This window comes from Pteronotus mesoamericanus, unplaced genomic scaffold (assembly GCF_021234165.1).
Source record: "Pteronotus mesoamericanus isolate MK-2021 breed Mesoamerican mustached bat unplaced genomic scaffold, CSHL_Meso_final contig_35, whole genome shotgun sequence".
Lineage (NCBI taxonomy): Eukaryota > Metazoa > Chordata > Mammalia > Chiroptera > Mormoopidae > Pteronotus > Pteronotus mesoamericanus.
This window is the reverse complement of record NW_026555139.1, coordinates 711,758-732,032: the sequence shown is the minus strand read 5'-3', so window position 1 is coordinate 732,032 and position 20,275 is coordinate 711,758. Positions and strand designations below refer to the sequence as shown.

At 46.2% G+C, this 20,275-nt stretch overlaps 1 protein-coding gene across 2 annotated transcripts in view; it reads right to left on the bottom strand.

The window, feature by feature from the left end:
* Positions 1–296: 296 nt before the first annotated feature.
* RET (ret proto-oncogene) overlaps positions 297–20,275 on the bottom strand; it is a 68,418-nt gene continuing 48,439 nt past the window's right edge. Inside the window, exons 12-20 of one of the 2 annotated variants that reach the window (XM_054576857.1) lie at positions 18,977–19,124; positions 17,421–17,528; positions 15,863–16,077; positions 15,658–15,780; positions 6,917–6,987; positions 5,751–5,888; positions 4,579–4,678; positions 2,934–3,081; positions 297–1,628 (exon numbers count right to left, since the gene is read on the bottom strand). In XM_054576857.1, the coding sequence (XP_054432832.1) occupies positions 1,471–1,628; positions 2,934–3,081; positions 4,579–4,678; positions 5,751–5,888; positions 6,917–6,987; positions 15,658–15,780; positions 15,863–16,077; positions 17,421–17,528; positions 18,977–19,124 (1,209 nt within the window). In that variant the 3' untranslated portion in view covers positions 297–1,470. Of the gene's footprint in view, positions 1,629–2,933; positions 3,082–4,578; positions 4,679–5,750; positions 5,889–6,916; positions 6,988–15,657; positions 15,781–15,862; positions 16,078–17,420; positions 17,529–18,976; positions 19,125–20,275 lie in introns of those variants that run through there. The other variant, XM_054576858.1, reaches the window with a different exon arrangement.

Genomic DNA, 20,275 nt, shown 5'->3' with positions numbered 1-20,275 from the left:
ACTAGCATTAAGCACATCTGAAAACCAAAATCTTACAACCAGATATTTGTAAAAGAACTAATCATAGTGTATCTGAAAAATGGCCCCAGCTACAAGCCATGTTATATCTTCAGTAAGTGCTTTTCCAGCCCTCTCTCTTGGTGTGTATACAGAGGCACGCACACGCACACCATGAGGCTCCAATGCATGCTCAGCCAAGCCTTTTTGGCCACAAAAATGCCATAATTTTACTGCTTTTGTGAAATGCCAATAAAATACATTATTGTGATAAAACTACAGTTGAGTCGTTTCACAGTGCTTTACATCTCAAGATGAGGCAGTGTCTTGGTAACCAATCCTCACCTGTAAAGTTACAGTGTTCAGACAACAGAAAAGCCATCAGGACTTTCCAAAAACTACTCCCACAAGATGGAAGGAGTACAGTGTCTGTGACCACAAACAAGCAGAGAGGAATGAGAGGAAGCTTATGAATCATGGACAGATTCTAAAAATGTCTTGCTATAGCAGCATTAAATTACAAACACAGGAAAAGTGGATACATGTACTTTTTCATACAAGCTCTGTAAGAGCCAAAACACTGTCTTTTTCACATCAGAATTATAATTGGAGGTGTAGTGGTCCTTGGTAATTGTCAATGTTACTTCTAGCATAATGAAATAAATAGTCCCTTTTAAACAGCACCAGCTCCACCCACTCCTCATGTGTAATATGAGCCACTGCTTTTTGGTTCTGGACATACAGTGTACTGACGGCTGGGGGTGGGTTCACAGCAGCCACATCTCTGCTGTCAGCAGTCCCTGAACTGGAGGTTACTCTACTCCAATGCCCCTTTTCTTCATACTGTTCTAGACAGGGTAGTGACTACTCAGAAATAGAACAAATATGTCTGTGAGCCCTCTTCCCTTACACTGCCTGTCTACACGCCAAATATGGCATCAAATCTCTCCATTGTGCTAAACCTAAGAATCATTTAATTAAAAAATATTCCCAGGATCTTGAATGCTGAACTGAGGCCTGCCCCAAGATACTCTGTCCCACTCCAGCCCTGGTATGGTTTTGACACCACCACTGGGCCTTGCCAACGCTCCCATTCTCAATAAGGACAGGTTGTTTGGGCCAATATTTTTCCTTGCTGTCTTTGTGGGGGGCATGTGTATGTGCTTCATGTTTAAATATTGTTGCCGAATTTGGTAGCAACAAGAAAAATCAAACAGACCAGGTAGTAACTGAGGGACCCAAATGTGTGAGCACAGAATATGGTGATCTCTGGTGAACACAGACCAACACTGGTGCTGCCAAAGGCTAAAGAGGAAGGAAGGACCTGAACACTGCACTAGGAGTGCCCATCCAGAGCACAACGTTTGCTAGGAGGAAAAGTCACCAGACAAAGGAAAGGGCTAAATGAGTGACCGGTGACAGTCTCAGCATGTTTCCTTTCCTTATAAGTCCATTACCTTTTACAAACAAATGTTAACTATCAAATGAGTCCATTAATTGTGCCGCTGAGCGTGAAACCATCCAGTTAGCATATACACTATCATTTGCATATCTTGGACACCCAGGGTTAATGCCATCGGCTCTCGTGAGTGGTACAGGACTCTCTTCAGGCCAGTTCGGGTCTGACATGCCTAAAAATGAAAACAGATCATTTGTTCTGCACTGAAGAATCAAAATTTCATGTGCAGACAGTAAGGCCTTGGCAAAACTCCCTTTGAGGTTCAAACCAAACTTCTGGTTTCTGTGCCAATTACATGAACGGTTTCATGCTCCAGGTTTCCAAAACACGTATTTAGAGGACATATCATGAGCTCTCTTGGTAACTGTAACTTAACAGAAACTACCAATTTTGACTTTTATAAGCTTCAAACTCTCAAACCTGACATATTTGTTGGCCTGTCTCTTTTTCTAAGGCAGTGTAAAGCATCAGCACATTGCTGTACTAAATGTCTCCCAGCAGCAGGCAGCTTCTATAAAATGTCTGTAACCCTGGTGGAGAGAACCTCCCAGTTCAAAGGTGCACAAGGGTGAGTTCCACAGCAGTGACAGGACAAATGGCATGTAGCACCAGGCCCAAAGCCAGCAAGGAATCAAGTGACTCAGAAGACATGCAAAAGGAAACAATATCAGCTGCAAAATGCTTGAAACTCCAAGATTTCATAAAATAATCAATGATGAAGTTAGGAAACAGTAACATTTTTCAAGTATTTAATTGAAGACAAAAGAAGGAGTTTTGGCAAGAACCGCATTTACTGTCCATTGCAAGACCACAGCACCACAGACTACATTATTTCAAAAAGCATTTGCTTTAGCTTTTAGCACTGACTTCATAAGTGACAACCCTCATGACAGTGTGTAATGCAAAGGATGTGAAAACAGCAGCTTATGTGTGACCTCCCCGATGTGGGACATGTGGCTGGGCACCTCCCACCAAGGGGTCTCCCAGAACTGCCCACCCTCCCAGATGGGGTTGGGGGACCACTGGCTGCATTCAGTGCAGGCAGGGTGGTGGGGGCTCCTTCTTTTTAAATTACATTCTGCACCACACCCCCTCTCCCAATTGGGTAAGTGTATCCCAGTAGTTAAATTAGGAGTACTATGAATTGATACCCACCCCAGAAATGACTTATTCATCATTTTCTCAATATCCCCTGAGTGTATTGCCCTGCTTTTTATCATCTTAAATTGCTGAGCAGTATGGTAATTACACTTATTTTCACATCCTTAAAAAAAAAACACACACACACACACACACACAGCTGCAAAAATGCCTAAATGTGAAAGGATGTAAAGTCAGACATTACAAATAAAAAGGTTCAGAGTAGACTTTGGTTTCATTCATACCAGGAAGACTCTTAAAAAGCATTCCAGAGAGTAAGGATAGTGCAGAGAGGAACAATGTCGTTAGAATCTAGTAAAGGCATGTGAAATTCTACCATAGAGTTTGTTTTCAATCCACGTGGAGGGGAGGGTTCGAGGGAGGGGAGCATTATTACAATCCACCAGGGGCGTCTCCTCTTCTGAGAGGCCATCATCGTAAAGCAGAGAGTCAGATGGGGTGGATGCAGCCAGATCCAAGTAGTCCTAGAAGAGATAGATGGCTGGTCACCACCCCGCAACATGTGCCACTACTGGACATGTGCCACTACTATACATCTCCATAGGCAGAAGCCCTGGCCATGTCCCATCGCATACCATCCTATTGGTTTCTCTGAGAGCTGTCAGCCCCTCACCAGATTACCAGCATTAGAGGTCCCCACAGCCCTTGCCCCACCTAGCCCTGTTCCATAGTCCTCATTGCTCCCCCTCTAGAAAGTTACCTCCTTGGGGGCAGAAATGTCCTCCTTTATTGTTCTGGTCCTATCTCTGCAGCACTGAGCAACATGCCCCACACTGGGGAACTGGTTTGTTTGTAAAACCCAGGGCTCTGGGGAAGCTCGCTGCAGCCCCATTACTCATGCAGAAGTGCTAAGGCACATCCCCCTTCTGCGGGACACTTTCCAGCTTTCTTCCAAGAACTTCTGCCATCTAAAACATCACATCAGGACTCTGAAATCCACAGTCATTGATGTGGATTTTTCATAGGCTTCAGCCCCCAAGCATGACAATCCTGCAGTGCCTGCTATTCCCACTGCTCTGGTTAAATGTGTAAAGAACAGTCTCAGCATTTTCCTCTCTGCTTCTCAGCACTGTTTTTAGGAAAGGCCATCTCTTGGCATCTGCTATCACTACTATCACCTCTTGTTTAAGAGGACCCTTCATTCACAGGATTTGGAGGCTCTGCCTAAGTGATACACTGATGTTAGGTATTATTACAAACGGTCTAGACCATGAGTCTTACTTTTCCTGTTTGAAGAAATTACAACTGTCAGTAAATGTGAGGATGAAACTTCTATGTATACACTGCAAGGGCAGGGTCTTTGTTAGTTTAATTGCATTTCCACGGTCTAAGACAGAATATGGTGCACAGCAGTTGCTCAATGAATACTACTTGAAACTTTGTTGACTCTCTCATTTTCCGGCAGAGTTGTAAACTGGAGGCACACATTGGGATTTTGAAAATTTAAATGAGTTGCTAACATTAAAAACTGGGAAACTTAACATAAATATCCCTTAAAACTCAGAAGATCTGGCATGCTGAATTCATTTTCCTGTGGGTCACATGCAGCTACAGCAAGGGGTCCTTTAGCAGGGGCTGGTGTGCTATTCCCTAGTCATTTCCCACCTTACACAGGCCCCTCAGAACATCTGAAGTTAGGATGCTCACATCAGCTCTTCCAGTGATTTTTGTTTGGCTTTGGAATATTTTCCTCCTACACCCATCTTTTGGGAGCTCTTCTTAAGTGCCAAACTAAGAATCTTGTTGCCTTCATGACTTGAAAAGAAGCCCAAGGGGCCTGGTGCCCTCAGAAGTCAGTATGACAATCTTCCCCTGTATAACCTTGTTCTGTACCTGGAACCAGAAACCTCCATGGACCTATTTTGAGGCTGGAAACACCCCACCCATTCCCCCCTCCCACACCCTACTGCCACGGTCAGCTTGTAGGTGGCCAGCACTGGGAATATGCTCTAGGTACTTACTCTTCTCTTAACCATCATCTTCTCCAGGTCTTTGCTGATGTCAGCAAACACTGGCCTCTTGTCTGGCTCCTGCTTCCAGCATTGCAGCATCAGACTGTACCTGGTGGGAAGTATAGATGGGTGGCTACAACCCTGTCATGGCCAACACACCCAGCAGTGCTTGGGGCTTGCGGGGCTCTGTTCCCATACCCAAAACCTGTTTCTGTATCATTACATCCTTCTCTGAGCTGGGGCAAGGTCTGAGGGGTCACTGGGGGCTCAGCGTGGTCTGTACCATAAGCTTCCCTTTCCTTGAGAGAGATTTGTTTTCATGTCCCTTTCAGGAATACTGGTAAATAGCTAACAAGATGCTGCGCTCACTATGGTGGCGGAATGGGAAATGCCAGCCCTTAAAACTTTTATGAAGGATGAACTAGATGTGGAAATAAACAAGAACTTCTGCCAACCACACTTCTGTCTTATACCTTTATCACATCCTCACTTCTGTGGGGCCCCAGCCTGGCTGCAAGGCCTCCCGTGCTGCTATGTGTGAAGCTCTGGGCAGCTGGCTACCAGTCCAGGCTGCCAGGGTGGTGGTGCCACTCACCTTTTAGCCCCGAGCTGGGCACATGGCAGGAGCACACTGACTTTGTGGAATAAATGGACCAGTATGTCTCTGCATGCAGACAACCCTTTTGTTCTGAGAATCATCTGAGAGAACCTCTGTGTGTGAAACTTGTGACTTTTGGTTGAAGTCTGGGTTTACACTGCTTACCCTTTGCCTGACTTTGCACCTCCACTTGGACACTCCCCAGGAAGTGTCCAATGGGCCAGTCTGAATTACCTGCCCCTCTCCAAGTGACCTGAAGGGATAGGTCTCTGTCCTTGGGCTCAGCTGCTCTCTTAGTCTGAAGTTCATCTAATTCTTCCCACAACCTCTCCCTGGGCTCTACTCTGCATCATCCACCTCCCCCAGTGGAGTTGGATCCCCAGCATCTGCCACTATGGCCAAGGGTCGATTTGTGGCTTCTGCCCTGCCATGATCTGCCCTGTCACTGCTCACCGCCCAGCTCACCACAGACTGGCACCCAGGGCTGCTCAGGAGTAGGGAGAGAATACATGCATGAGCCCTTTCCCTCTCAGACCCAGGGTGTCTGTATCAGGGAGGCTGGGCCCACTCAGAGCCTGCTCACATCTCCTCGCTGCAGTTGTCAGGCCTCTCCATCCGATAGCCTGTCTTCAGAAGGTTGAAGAGCCGCTCAGGAGGGATTCCTGGGTAGGGGTTGCCCCCCAGGGTCACAATCTCCCATAAAAGGACACCAAAGGACCACCTATATGGAATAAGACAACCAGTGAGTGGCCACACCAGGCCTGCTGCACCCTCCAGGAAGCTCAGACATCCATCTGCCCAGCAGCTACTCACCCATCAGCCCCAAGTCCCCCGCAGCCACCTGCAGACAGCAAGTCTCAGCCTGGATCCCACTGCACCAATGTATGCAGGATGGAAGTGGGAATAGCAATCTGTCTGCCCTGTCCCTGCTGCTGTGATGCTTCCTAACTTGGCCTCCACACCCAAAAGGGGCACTGGGCAATGGTTCCCTGAAGCAGCAGGGATGGCCCAGAGCAGCCCAGCAAGTGCAGCAAGATGCAGGCTGGAGTAGTTACTTACGGATCCAATTGACTTTTCGTCTCTTTATCATGCTTTAGTCTAAATTTTCCAATTGTCTTATAGTTAACTTCCATCATCAAAAAACACTTTAATACTGTAAGAACTGCCTTGTCACGGCCCACATTATTCAAGATATGTACATCTGTTGATGTCAGAACACTTAGAAGAAACAAGTCGGTTGTGTTTTTGAAAATGATCAAGTCTGTAATTTGACCTGGAAGACTGAGTTTTGGTTCCTGTCTTTGAGCAGTTTGGGGCACAGCAGCCTAGAACTTACTCGAAGCCATTTCCACCTGTGTCAGGGACAAATCCCAGGGCCCCAGCCTGAGCCCAGTCCTGCTGAGGCCCACAGGATAGGAACTGTTTGACTGGACCCGGGTGTCACTAAGACTTCCACAAAAAGGAGGGGAGCAGAGGGGGGAAGAGAAGATAGGGAAGGGAAAGGGATTTGCAGCTACTGCTCACTGCTCTCATGAATGTTACTGTGGCTTTCAGAACTACTGCCTGGGCCCTGGTCATCTGCTCAATGAAGACATGAAGCTCCCTCAGGTTGGGGGGTCACTGCAGATTGGTAGCATGGCCTGAGAGGCATGCAGGGCCAGTGCCTTTCCCTAGCTGAGTTGCCCAGACAAGTCTCATAGTCCCTTTAACACGTAATCTCCACCCCAAGAAGGCAACACCCACACTTACACATCACTTTGGGTGGTATAGATATGATCAAAAAGGGACTCAATTGCCATCCATTTGACTGGAATCCGACCCTAAAAAGGGGATGAAACAAGGGCATTAATGTAGCTCTGACACCTTGGGAACTAGAGGAGTGAGTAGCCCTGTCCTAGACACTTCCAGCTCTGGGGGGTACTGAGTAATGACACCCAGAATACTCCTGGGTGCACATCTGGCAGCATGGTTTGGAGGGGCTGGAAATTCAGCCTAGGCCTTCCAGGCATGGCTGAGATGCTAGAGGGAGTCAGCTGGCTTGTCCATGGATACACAGGGCTTGCTTGTCACATAGCACATTCCTGCTGAGAAGAAACCCAAGGAGTTGATACCAAGCCCAAGCCAGGTCCTCTACGGCCACATCTGAGCAGCTCTGGGTGCTGCTGCCCAGTCATGGGACAAGGACATCATCCAGCAAGATCTGCCCTAATATCCAAGGGTGAATGACGTTGGGAGACTTCATGTGCAAACTAAGGCACTAAAGGCTCTTGTGAGAAGTTCTGAGAGAAGAAATCTGCTTGTGTGCCTTGAGGCTGGTTTTTCTCTCATTTTTATGCCAGGACCCTTTCAGCACTTTCTAGAAGAGTGCCCCCTCTACCCCCACTGCAGAGGTACTGGCATCAGACATAACAAATCATTTCCAACACAATTTAAAAAATTTTTGTTTTTCAAAGTTGGCATTCAATATTCTATTCATTTCAGGTGCACAGTATAGTGTTTAGACATTTATATACCTTACAAAATGATCCTCCTGATTAAGTCTAGTACCCATCTGATACCATAAATAGTTATTACAATATTACTGACTATATTTCCTGTGCTTTGCTTACTTTACATCCCAGAAACTATTCTGTAACTGCCAATTTGCATTTTAATCCCTTCACATTTTCACCAAGCCCCTTAACCCTCCTCCCATCTGCAAACCATTACCTTGTTCTCTGTATCTATGAACTTGGTCCTGTCTTGCTTGTTAGTATATTTTTTTTATTTCTTGGATTCCACACATAAGTGAAATAATACAGCATTTGTCTTTTTCTGTCCAAGCTATTTTACTTACTTCAATAATCTCTAGGTCCATCCATGTTGTTGCAAGTGGTAAGACTTCATTCATTTTCATATCCAAGTAATATTCCATTACACATATGCATCACCTCTTCGTTATCCATTCATTTTTTGATTGGAGCATTTAATCTATTTTCACTTAAAGGCATTATTGTCAGGTATGTATTTATTTTTGTTTTATTATTTTCTTATTATTTTTGAGTTCTCTATTCTTTTTCTATTCTCTTGTTGTCTTCTCTCTTGCTGTATTCTCTTGCTCTCTTCCTGAATGCAAGTCTTCTCTTGCATGTTGATGACTCTCTATAGTGTTGTTTGAACTCCTTTCTCTTTCTTGTATATCTTTTGCAGATTTTTGATGTGGTTACTATATGCTTCATATATTCTCAAGCTATGTTTATATAGCAGTCTATTTTAAGTTGATGGTCACATAAATTTGAGCATGTTCTTTTTTAAAAATTAAATAATACACTTTTTAAAAATTTATACATCGTTTTTTCTATTACAGTTGACTCACTTTTTCCCCCCTTTATGCCCTCCACCCATCCCACCCCATCCCCTGCTCCCACAGTCAATTCCCACTCTGTTGTCCATGTCCATGGGTCATTCATACATGTACTTTGTCTACTCCCTTCCCCTTCATCCCACCATTGTCCTCTTTCCCCATCCCCTCTGGTCACTTTCAGTCTGCTCCATGTTTCCATGCCTGTGGTTTATTTTGTTCGTTAGTTTATTTTGTTGAACAGAGTCCACTTATAGGTGAGATCAAATGGTATTTGTCTTTCATCAACTGGCTTATTTCACTTAACGTAATATTCTCCAGTTCCATCCATATTGTCGCAACAGGTAGGAGTTCCACCTCGCTTTCTTAAATGCAGATTGATTTTAGTTATTTTTTTAAATGTCAAAGTTGTTTATAAAATATTTTAAAAAATTAAAACCATTATAAAGTCTCAGCGATTAAACATGACATCAGCACAGAAATAATCAAGTAGATCAATGAAATATAATGAGCATTCTAGAGACAAACGTATATTATCTGTCTAACAATATATGATTAAGTTGATATTTCAAATCAATGGGTAAAATAAGGCTTATTCAACAAATAAGGTGCGTGGACCACTATTACTTGAAATAAAACAAATGTAGAGCCCCATTTCACACATTGTACAAGAAATATTCAGGTGAGTTAAAAATCAGTATGTAGACTCTAAGGAGTTTTAGAAGAAAATAGAACTAATATTTTTCATGACCTGAAGTAAAATAGTCAAACCCAGAAGTGATGAATATTGACAATATGACTATATTAAACATTTAAGTATATAGAAATATACATATAAAAAAGTTGAAGGACAAGGAATAGAATAGAAAAGTACTTGCAACACATCTAAAACATGGTTAATAGGGGTGGTTGTTTTTTAGAGAAAAAAGTTCTACAAACCTTTAATCAATAAATGGATAAAGAAGACCAAAAAGTCATTTAAAACTTTTTTTAAATAATAGAAATAGGCAAGAAATACACAAAACAGGTTTAGTTTCAACAAATAGTAAAGGAACAATTAAAATAACATCATTGTCACAATCAGATTAATGAGTATTAAAAATATCAGTAATAGGAAGTATTGGCAACTCTGAAAGGACCTGGGTATTCATAGAAACTTTCTTCATATTAAAGCAGTCCCTTTTAGCATATTTTGCAGTGCTGGTTTGGTGGAGTGTAGCCTTTTAGCCTTCTTTTGTCTGGGAAACTCCTTATTTTGCCTTCCATTTTAATCGAGAGCCTTGCTGGGTAGAGCAGTCTTGGTTGCAAGCCTTTGCTTTTCATGACTTGGAATATTTCTTGCCATTCCCTTCTGGCTTACAGCGTTTCTGTTGAGAGGTCAGCTGCAAGCCGTATTGGGGCTCCCTTATATGTTACTACCTGTCTCTCCCTTGCTTGCTTTAGGATTCTCTGTTTGTCTTTGATATTTGCCATTTTAATGATGATGTGTCCTGGAGTGGGCCTCATTGGGTTCCTCTTGAATGGGACCCTCTGTGCTTCCTGGACTTGTGTGACTTTTCCTCTCCTCCAGTTAGGGAAGTTTTCCATCATTACTTTTCCCAACAGGTTCTCTTTCCCTTGCCGCTCTTCTTCTCCGTCTGGTAACCCTATTATATGGATATTATTGTATTTCAGGTTGTCCTGCATTTCCCTCAATGCCTCTTCATTCTTTATGAGCTTTCTTCCCATTTCTTGCTCTTTCTGGGAGCTATTTTCTACTCTGTCTTCCAGCTCACTGATTCAATCCTCAGCTTCATTGAGCCTGCTTTTGATTCCTTCTACTGTATTCTTCAATTAAGAAATTGTATTCTTCATCACCTCTTGCTTCTCGTTGATAGTTTCTATGTCCTTTTTCATGTTGATATAGTTTGCAGTAATTTTCTCATAGTTTCCCTGTAGTTTTCTGTAATCCTCTCTGAGCTCACTGAGCTCATTGAGCTTCCTTAGAACCATTGTTTGGAACTCAATATCTGATAGTTTACTTGCCTGTATTTCCTTTATTTCCCTGAGGATTCCTCCTTTCCTTTCGATTGGGAGAGGGGTGTTTCTTTGTCTTCTCATTATTTGTCAGTCTCTTCTATTTTGCCTCTGCTTTTTAAATTGATTTGTCTTGACTTCCTGTCTTTGTGGTATGAACTTCTATTGTTGGGGACATGTGAGATTCAGTGGTGCTTTCTCCTTGATCTCCTGAACTTGCTGCTCTTTGAATGCCTTTTATGCTGTTCATGTTGACTCTCTGGAAGTAATTGGGTTTTGATTGTTGTTTGGTCATTCTTTGGTGGGTCCTTCCCTCCACCTGGTTGACAGGGTCATGCTGCTCATCATGTCTTGTGTGTTTTTGTGCAGGTGTTTCCAGAACAAAGCCACAAAGCCCAGGAAACAAACCCACTTCCACAAAAATCAATTTCCCCTGAAGTCCCACTAACAATAGCACACTAACTGGTGTTAATGAGGCTGTAAAGATATTAAGGATATTATAGAAAAGGAGAGAAATAAACTATTAGTATAAAATCTAATGACTTATTATGTATAAACTTGGCGGACCTAAAGTGAACATTAAAAAGCTGTGTAGTAAAGAAAATATTGCTAATCATGGAGACCACAGTGGATTTCATCTCAGTAACCTCTAGAATTTACTGACGTTTTTTCTTCCTGTATCTGCTTCTGATGATGTCAGATGTTGGTCCCCTCTGACCTTAGGCAGTCTGTTTGAGACTTCCAGGAATCTACTGTCTGTGGCTGTTCCTTCAGTTGTTAATCTAGTCACTCTGCACTCGTCAGGCTTAGGCATCACAGGGTGGGACAGAGTCCCTCCTAGGAGTGTGGCTATTGTGTCCTCTTATGCTGCTGTTGCTCAGTGGAGTGGTCAGCCTGGGTAAGACGGCTGCTGCCATATAGGGGAGCAGTCAGCACCAGGATCCGTCCGATTACTCTCTCAGCTTTCTCCCCAAAGCCTCTGCCTCCAGTCTCTCCTCAAGTGTCCGATCTACTCTGCACCCACTTTAGCCAGGGATCTATTATCTGTGTCTGTCACTCTGTACTCAGCAGTCAAGCTTAAGCACCACAGGGCCAGCACATTGTTACTCCTGAGGCAGGGCTGTTGTTTCCTCTAATGCTGCTGCCACTCATCTGCCTGAGCCTGATGGCTGCTGCCATACACGGGAGGAGTCAGCACCGGGATCTTGCCAACTATTCCCTCAGTAGCGGGATCCCACTGGCCACTCTCTCAGTTCTACCCGCAAAGCCTCCTTCCCCAGTTTCCCCTCAGGTGTCTCCAGCCCACTCTGCCCCCACCTTTGCCAGAGCCCAGGGTAAATGACTGCAAATAAAAATTAATATGTTGGTCTTTAAATGGCTCTTTGTATCTCCAGCCGCCCATCTCTGGCAGAGAGCAACCCAGCCGCTTTCTGCAGCTGGCTGTTATCTGTGTACTTTTTGGCTCTGGTGCTATAAGCTGGGGATCCCTGCTTATGGTTTAGACCCCTCTTCTCAGGAGGATCCAACTGGCCATTTAAATATCCCTCTCGTGCTTCTGCCTGTGGGCACCTAGCCGGCCTACTTGAGTCTCCAGGGCATTCCTTACGAATCAGGTTGTGCTAAAGCTGATTCTTCTGTGTGTCTCTTGCTATTGTTCAGTCATTGGTTCCAGGTGATTTCTCCACAATTTAGTTGTAATTCCAGATTGGTCCTGGGAGGGGGTCAGTGTGACTTCCATTCACTCCTCTGGCATCTTGCCCGTGTTTAGCCTTTTTTATTTTAATTGATATTTCTTTGTGTGGACCTCTTTGGGTTCATCTTGCTTGGGACTCTCTGTGCTTCATGGACTTCTGTGTTTTTTTCCTTCAACAGGTTATGGAAGTTTTCAGTCATAATTTTTAAAAATATGTTCTCAGTCCCTTACTCACTTGCTGTCTCCACTTTCTGGTACTGCTATGATATGTATATTGCTATGTTTGATGTTGTCCCAGATGTCCCATACCCTAAACTAATCTCATTTTGAGGGATTCTCTCTCTCTCTGTCTCTGATTTTGCTGCTCTGATTGGGTGCTTCCCTTGTTTTCCAAATTGTTGATACAATTCTCTGCTTAATTTAACTTGCTGTTGATTCCATCTAATGTATTTGTTTCAGGTATTGTATTCATTTATGTTTTTTAATTGTTTCTATCTCCTCTTATATGCTTCCTATCTCTTTGCTGAAGTTCTCACTGAGATCATCTATTCTTCTCCTCAGTTCAATTGAGCATCTTTATAACCATTGTTCTGAACTCTGTATCTGGTAGATTGTTTGCCTCCAGTTTGTTTGGTTTAGGTTCAGGAGTTTTGTACTGTTCTTTCATTTGGGACAGTTCTGTCCCATTTTGGCAGCTGCCCTGTGTTTGTTTCTGTGTACTAGAGAGATCTATGCCTCCCACTCTTGGCATTGGCAAGAGTGGTCTTAGTAGGTGTCCTGTAGTAGGTGTCCTGTGGGACCTTGTGGCACAGTCTCCCTGTTTACTTGAGCTAGAGGCTCTTGGGGTGTCCCCTGTATGGTTTTTTGTGACCTCCTGTTGTAATTGAGCTTTGACTGCCATTGGCATGTAAGTGAACACGAGTGACCTTCATGCTGATGTAGGCCATGACTACAGCAGACAAGCTCTTGTGCAAGTGCTTACCCCAGGAGTGAGATTTGCTATAGTGGGGCTCAGGTGCCTGCTGAACCCACCTTTTGGATATGAAGTTTGTAGTGCCAATTGGGTGGTGTTCTGGTGTGGTATGAAGCTAGCCACCAGATGCGTTGGTTTGGAGGCCTCTTGGGAGGGGCTTCAGTGTAGGCCAGGGTCAGCTGCTGCCTGTGTCTGGCCCAGAGCCACCTGGTTGGAGCTACAAAGTGACTTTTGATTGGTAGCTGCCTATTATGGGTTTGGAGGTACCTCATAGTGGTTATGCTGTGAACCAAGGCCAGTTACCACTGTTGTCAGGTTTAGGGCCACTTAGCAAGAGGAATGGGGCACATCAAGGCCAAGGGCTTCTTCTTGGGGTCTATAGACCTTTGAGAGATTTTAGAAAATTTTGCAGTGCAAGCACAGGCCGGCCAGCTTGTGTGAATTAGCCTCTGAAAGAGATTCGGGCCAGTCAGGGTATAAGAGAATCATCAGGGAGGGATGGGAACCATGTTAGCCTGGTTAATGGAAACTCAGACTTCATACCTGGCTACACTTCTAAGCTGGGTTGGGGGACAGCTCAACAATGATGCTTGCAGGTACTTTGCTCCTAGAGAAAGCTGCCCCTCCTGCCCTTCCTCTGAAGCCGGACAATTCAGTTCCTCCCTGTTTGTCCTTGGCATTTTTTGAGTTGTTATGCCTTTCCTGGAGCTCAGGGTGAATGTTTGAGAGTGAGTGAGTCTATGCTTGGGCCCTTTAAGAGGACTCTTGGGTTTACAGCAGCCCCTTTGTCTCATCTGAATGGAATCCCCACTGATTTTCACAGCCAGCTGTTGTGGGAACTCCTCTTACTGGTACTGGTGATCTGAGCTGGAGATCCTGGTGTGGGGATGGGACTCCTCACTCCTCAGTGGGGACCTCCACAGCTGAGATGTCTCTCCTGATTCTTAACTGCCACACATGGGTATGGGACCAGCCCGTTTTGCAACTCTGCCTCTCCTACCACTTTCAACATGGCTACTTCTTTATATTCTTGGTTACAGACTTGTTCATCAGCTAGTATTCAGGTGGTTCTGAAGAGTGATTGTTCTATAATTTAGTTGTAATTTTGAGGTGATTGTGGGAGGAGACAAACATAATTTACTTATTCTGCCAGCCTGACCAGAAGTGTCCCCAGTACAAGTTGATAGCTTTTCAGTAGGTAAGTCTTCAGGCACAAATCAATTAAAAAATGTATGTACTGGATTTTAATGCAGCATTTATTATAATTCCTTTTTCTTTAAAGCATTCTTTAGGATTAATGTCCTTAGTGAAGTGTGGCTGTTTCTGGAGCACATGTTTGCAACAATGCTGCCTGCCATCTGTACTCTCCAGGGCCCTGTGTTTAGACTCCTTGTGCCTCTCTGTTCTGCGACACTGGGCCTTCTTGGAGGATCAGTGCGACAACAGGAAGGCTCTGTCCACATCCCTTGCCAGGGTGGGGAGTAGCCCCTCTCTACTTCCCCTTTGGCAGTACTGAGATATCCTGTCACAATAGAAACCCTAGAAAAAACGAAACATTGTCCACACAGCTGTGGCAACATAAGGGCTTCACCCCACCTTTCTGAGTTAAGCTGAAGTGTATACAGTTGCCTTTGGTGGTTTTTTTTCCTTTTCTTTTCCTTTTCTTTTCTTTTCTTTCTTTTTTTTTTTTTTGCAGCACCTGTTCTGAATATCAGGTCAGTTGCGACTCCAATGGCTTGTGAGCTGACCCTGTCTTGTCCGTCAGAGGGAAGCTGCAGGAGAGGGGCTAAGTGGGCAGTGGAACTGAGAGGGATAAGATGAATGCCATAGGAAACTGGCCAATGTCATGGACTGGATTCCCCCAGAGGGGCCCAACCACCTACTTCAGGGATTTGGAGAAAGCTTTTTGTGAATCCTATACTGAGCCTCTGGATCCCATCTCTAGGGCCCTCCTTGCACCTTTCAAACTCACCCAGCCAGGGATTTCCAGGCCCTTGTCCCAGGGGAACGCCCCCTCCCCATAACATGCTTTATTCCTTCCTGCAAAGAATGGCCACTTCGCTCTCCTCTGGGAAAACTGCTAAATTACACAGAAAGGAAACAGTGACCTTCCCTCTGTAGAAGGGAGAGGGACACTGTGGAGAAGAAGATGGCTATTTCTGAAGCATTAGGTGACCTTCAAAAGTGGTAGTGATTAAAAGCAAGAGAAGCTTCAGGGCCCAGCTCAGAAAGAGCTGATGTGGTCCTCAGGAAGAGAAGGAACAGATTCAGGGATCGGTCCTAAACTGGGTCTCTGGAGACCCAAGATCAGGGAGGGATTTGGGAATGAGGGCTAGAAGTTTATACTCTAAAAATCTGCTTGATCTTCTCCAGGTATTCTAAGGGCTCTGATTCCATCCTATGTGCATCCCTACCACTGCCCCCAACTAGCCAAAGACTTCAGGCCAGCACACCCCAGAACTTGGTACCTTGCTCCTTTTCACATAGGAGTCTTCTTCATACACATCCCGGGACAGGCCAAAATCCGAAATCTTCATCTTTCGCCCCTCAGCCACTAAGACGTTTCTGGCTGCTAAGTCCCGATGGACGAGCTGCAAGAAATATAATAGCAGAGTCCCCTAAAACCCAGGCCCATCATAGGTAGTAGGGGTGCTGGGCTGGGGCAGCACACACCTTCATCTCAGCCAGGTACCGCATCCCCCGTGAGATCTGCCAAGCGAAGGAGATGAGGTCACCCATGGTCAGGGCCCGCTCATCTGGGTTGTCCAGGTAGCTGGAGTTGCGGCTGCCTCTGCTGCCAACGTAGCCAGGACCTGCTTTGCGGCTCTCTCGCAGGAAGCCCCGAAGGGAGCCATACTTGGCATACTCCACAATGAGGAGAAGTGGCCCTGGGGGCAGAGGGGACTGTGGGCTGGCTGCCTGCCAAACCCTAGGCAGGTGGAAGTCAAGTCAGTTCTGTGCACCTCCCACAGCACAGAAAGGAGGGGATGCAGGTCTTCTCAGGACAGCTCCGCACCCTACCAGTAAGTAGGCAGATGGGCACAGCCTTGCTCTCAGTGGCAAATGTCTGGGTTGTGGGCAGCTCCAGGACTTACCATATTTTGCTGTGTATAATGTGCACTTTTTTGCCCGAATTTTTGAGGGAAAAATAAGGATGTGCATTACTCATGGGTAGTACCCGATCCCTTCGGGTAGTACCCGAAATGCCTTTTATCTGTTCTTGTGTTTTGTAATTATTTGTTACTTAAAATTTCTTGTACCATAATATATTAAAAAAAATAAATGCTACATTTCCTTTATAAAACCAAAATCAAGTGTCTAAAAATAAATAAGTAAAAAATTGAATTAAAAAATTAAAACAAAAGATTTTTTCCTGAAAGTTTGGGCCAGAAACGTGGGTGCGCATTATACACGGCAAAATATGGTAAGTCCCAGGTCATTCTCACATCATTTGCTCTCCACCCTGTGAGGCCTGTGCTGAAGCCACTGCCTGGGTGGTTAAGCATGACCTTATCCCAGGGTGCCCAAGGCAGTGGCTACTGCATTCAATGTTTCCTGGGGATGCACACCCCAGCTACTAGGATGTCAAGCCTTTCTGCATCCTTGGTCCTGCCATAGCATGGCCTGGGAATGGCTGATGGAGGCAGAGGGTTTGGATCACAAATGGCCCATCAGCTTTCTGTCCCCATCCTAGACCCAACTCTAGGACCAGCATCCCTGCTGCCATCTCCCGTTGCCTCCCTGTCCCCTCATACCCCCCAACATACACGTGTGTACACACAGTAAGAGGACCATGGTAGCTGGTCTCCTGGGTCCTTATGTGAGAAATGGTGACAATGCCTTTGTCATGCAGGGCTGGGGTCACCTGGAGATTATGGCATGCCTAGCCCCCAGCAGGTCCCTAGAAGGCATCACCATTTCTGGAACTCTCTGCTTGGGAGCTCTACCTGGAGCAGGGTGCTAACAACCAGAATGTTACCAGAGACCTCTGGGGAGCCCCAGTAGGCCTAGGACTCCCAGAGCAGTGGCCTCATGTAAGCACTCCTACAGCAGCCCCTGCTAGCCTTCTCACTGACATAGAAGGCTCTAGCCAGGAGCCAGAGCCAGAGAACATGCTTCCAGGAAGACAGAGCACAAAAGGCCAGAGAAGAAAAGGATGGGGAGAGGGAGGAAGAAGAGCACAACAGCCCAGGGCTGTGCCAGGCAGTTGCTGTCCTGTGGCCAGTCTCACCATCTTGGCTGCAAGCCCCATACAGCTTGATGACGTTGGGGTGGTTGACCTGCTTCAGGAGGTTGAATTCTGACAGTAGGTCCCGTAGCTCATTTGGGGAGGCATTCTCTGAAATGCATGTAAACAGAGAAGGTTGCAAACCCATCCCCATGGAAACCCCTTCTGTGACCATTCAGGGTCACATTAACCCACACTGAGGCTCCGCATGGACCCACTATCTCCTTCTCAGATACTGTACCCAAGGATCCCACGGCTTGGGGCTACTCTCAGCCCATAAGATGGTTGGTCTGCTCTGCCTCTGGGGAATAAGAACCCAAGTACCCAACATCCACATAAGTAGGATCTCTCCATGGACAGCCTCCCAGGGCTGGGCTATGTATAAGTGGCGTTATTTCCCTGTAATCACCATCTTCCAAAGACAGGAGTGCACAGAGACTCCCCCCTCCCCCATTAGTCCTCTTGGAAAGATAAGGGGACTCCCTGATGCCCACAAACATCCAATGGCCAAGCACTCAGCAGTTGGGGGCAAGGCCCTGGAGGAAGGTAAACATAACAAGATTTCACAGAATTACTCTTCCCATGAGGAGGGTGTGCATCCTGAGAGCGGGTGGAGCTAGGTTTAGTCTCCCACCAGGAACCTGGTGTGGAGGTGCCTGTTTGAGAAGCTGTGGCTAAACAGTCCTGAGTCAGAGTCCCATGGCTTACTGCCCAGCTGTGCCATGACCTACCTCTGGCTGCAGAATTGTCTGGAAGTGAGAGGACAACTTCTAGAGGAGATGGCACATCAGGAATCAGGGCCCCCTGTATCACACATGGGAGGCCCCTGGCCAGCCTCACTGTGCCTCTCAGGATGTGTGGGTCTCTTGGGTAAGGGGTGACCCCAGTCTGAAGGCCTGGGGAAACATCCAGAAGCACTGTATTGTGTGGCCCCATGACTGCTGCACTAGAATCCATGTGTGCAGAAACGAGCATTCACCCACCACACTGCTGCTGGGACCTTGGGTTAGCCCACTTGGGCCAGAGCCCAGCCACAGCATAGCACCGTCTGCCCAGTCTCTGTGAGAAACATGAGTGTGTGTGTGTGTTTGTGTGACCACTCAGATCCAAACTTGTGGCACAACTGGCAAGTCTGCTGGGGACCCTGGGAGTAGGGCCAGTCCTCTCAGGTTGTCTCTTCACCAGAACCCCAGCAGACAATTAGCTGTGAGAAATAAATGGGGCAGAGTGAGGTGGGAATAACTATTAGTTCGAAACAAAAAGGGCTCTTAAATTTTTAAAAACTCGGATCTTTACCCAATGTTGGTACTGAAGCAATACCATTCTAGAATCTTCCAAGGGAAGAAAGGCCTCGCCCTGCTCCAGGAACCACCCTGACCCACGTCACCTGATATGCGGGGTCCCCAGGCTTCAGCCACTCAAGAACAACCATGGGAGTCTCTCGAGGAGGTGCCAGGACAGCTGCCAGCATATTGGCTATTGGGTGGCTTCGTCTACTCCTTGGGGCTCCCACAGTTGTGCATGACAGAGCTACCTGTGTGTGCTGCCTGGACAGGTACCTTTCAGCATCTTCACAGCCACAGTCGTGTACCCCGCTTTGCCTTTCAGCCGGAAGGCTGTTGCCTCCACCACTTTTCCAAATTCTCCTTCTCCCAGAGTTTTTCCAAGAACCAGGTTCTTCCGAGGGAATTCCCACTTTGGATCCTCCTATATTGGGGTTGAAGGAAGGGAGAAAAGAGATGAGGAAAGGAAGATGGTGAGGGTAAGAGAAAAGGATTAAGGCAAGACCCATGAACAAGCTCCCAGGGGACAAGCTTCACTCTGCAGAGAGCTGACCATGATTTGAACAAATAGGTAAGAGTCACTCATATCCATAAGGGTAGGATCCCACAGTTGGGCTGTGAGGTGTCATTCTATGACAGGTCTCCACCATGGCAAGGCAGGTATTGTCACTGACTGGTCTGGGCTCTGGATTCCTGTACCCTTACTGGTCCTTGTTTTACTGAACATGCCAAGGCCCATGTCCTTGTCTCTCAAACAAGGTGTTAAGGCTTTACGCAGAACTACAGGTGATCACGTGAGAGCATGGTTTCTACCGTGGAGTCAGGCCCAATTCTCTTGGCACTGTGTCTGATTTGGACACCAGGCCCACAAGGCAATGACTGGGCTATAGCTGCAGCCCTGGCATGCCCTCTCCAGAAATGCCAGAGGACTGAATTGGCACCAGTGGCCCAAGTTGCTTCCCAGCCCAAGACCTGCACCTACAGGTGGAAGTGCCCAAGGCAACTTTCCTGTGTGTCAGCCCCTAGACAGGTACTACTATACTCTGTGTTCCTGAGGAACCTCCACAGAGCTGTGTGGAAGAGGCTGCTTCTTCCATGGAGCTGGCCATGACCTTGAATCCACACATACCTGCTTATCATGCTCCCCTTCACTCACCTTGCTTTGCTACTGAAGTCTTATCCACATACTCAAGACCATTCTAGGATGCCTTCTCAGATACCCAGCTTGGCCTGTGTATCTGAGATGCTGAAGCCTGTCTAGAATCTCCCCTCCTATGCCAGATTAGGGTATCCATTTTTCCAAGTCTCCCTGCAGTTGGGCATGGATGTGGCTTCTAGGTGCTGCTCACAATGTGCCCTCCCAGGCTTGCCAAACCCATAGAGATGATACCACTGGGAATGTGTTTGGCCCTGAATGACCAGAACTATGTTTTTTGATGTTTGGGTGTGGAGGCAGCCTCCTCTCAACAGCATGGCCAGGGAGGGGCACCTTCTAGACAGCTCCCAGGTATCCTTGTGTTGTCTCAGCTTCCCTAGGAACCCACAGTCAGGGTCAGAGTTGACAACAGTGTCATC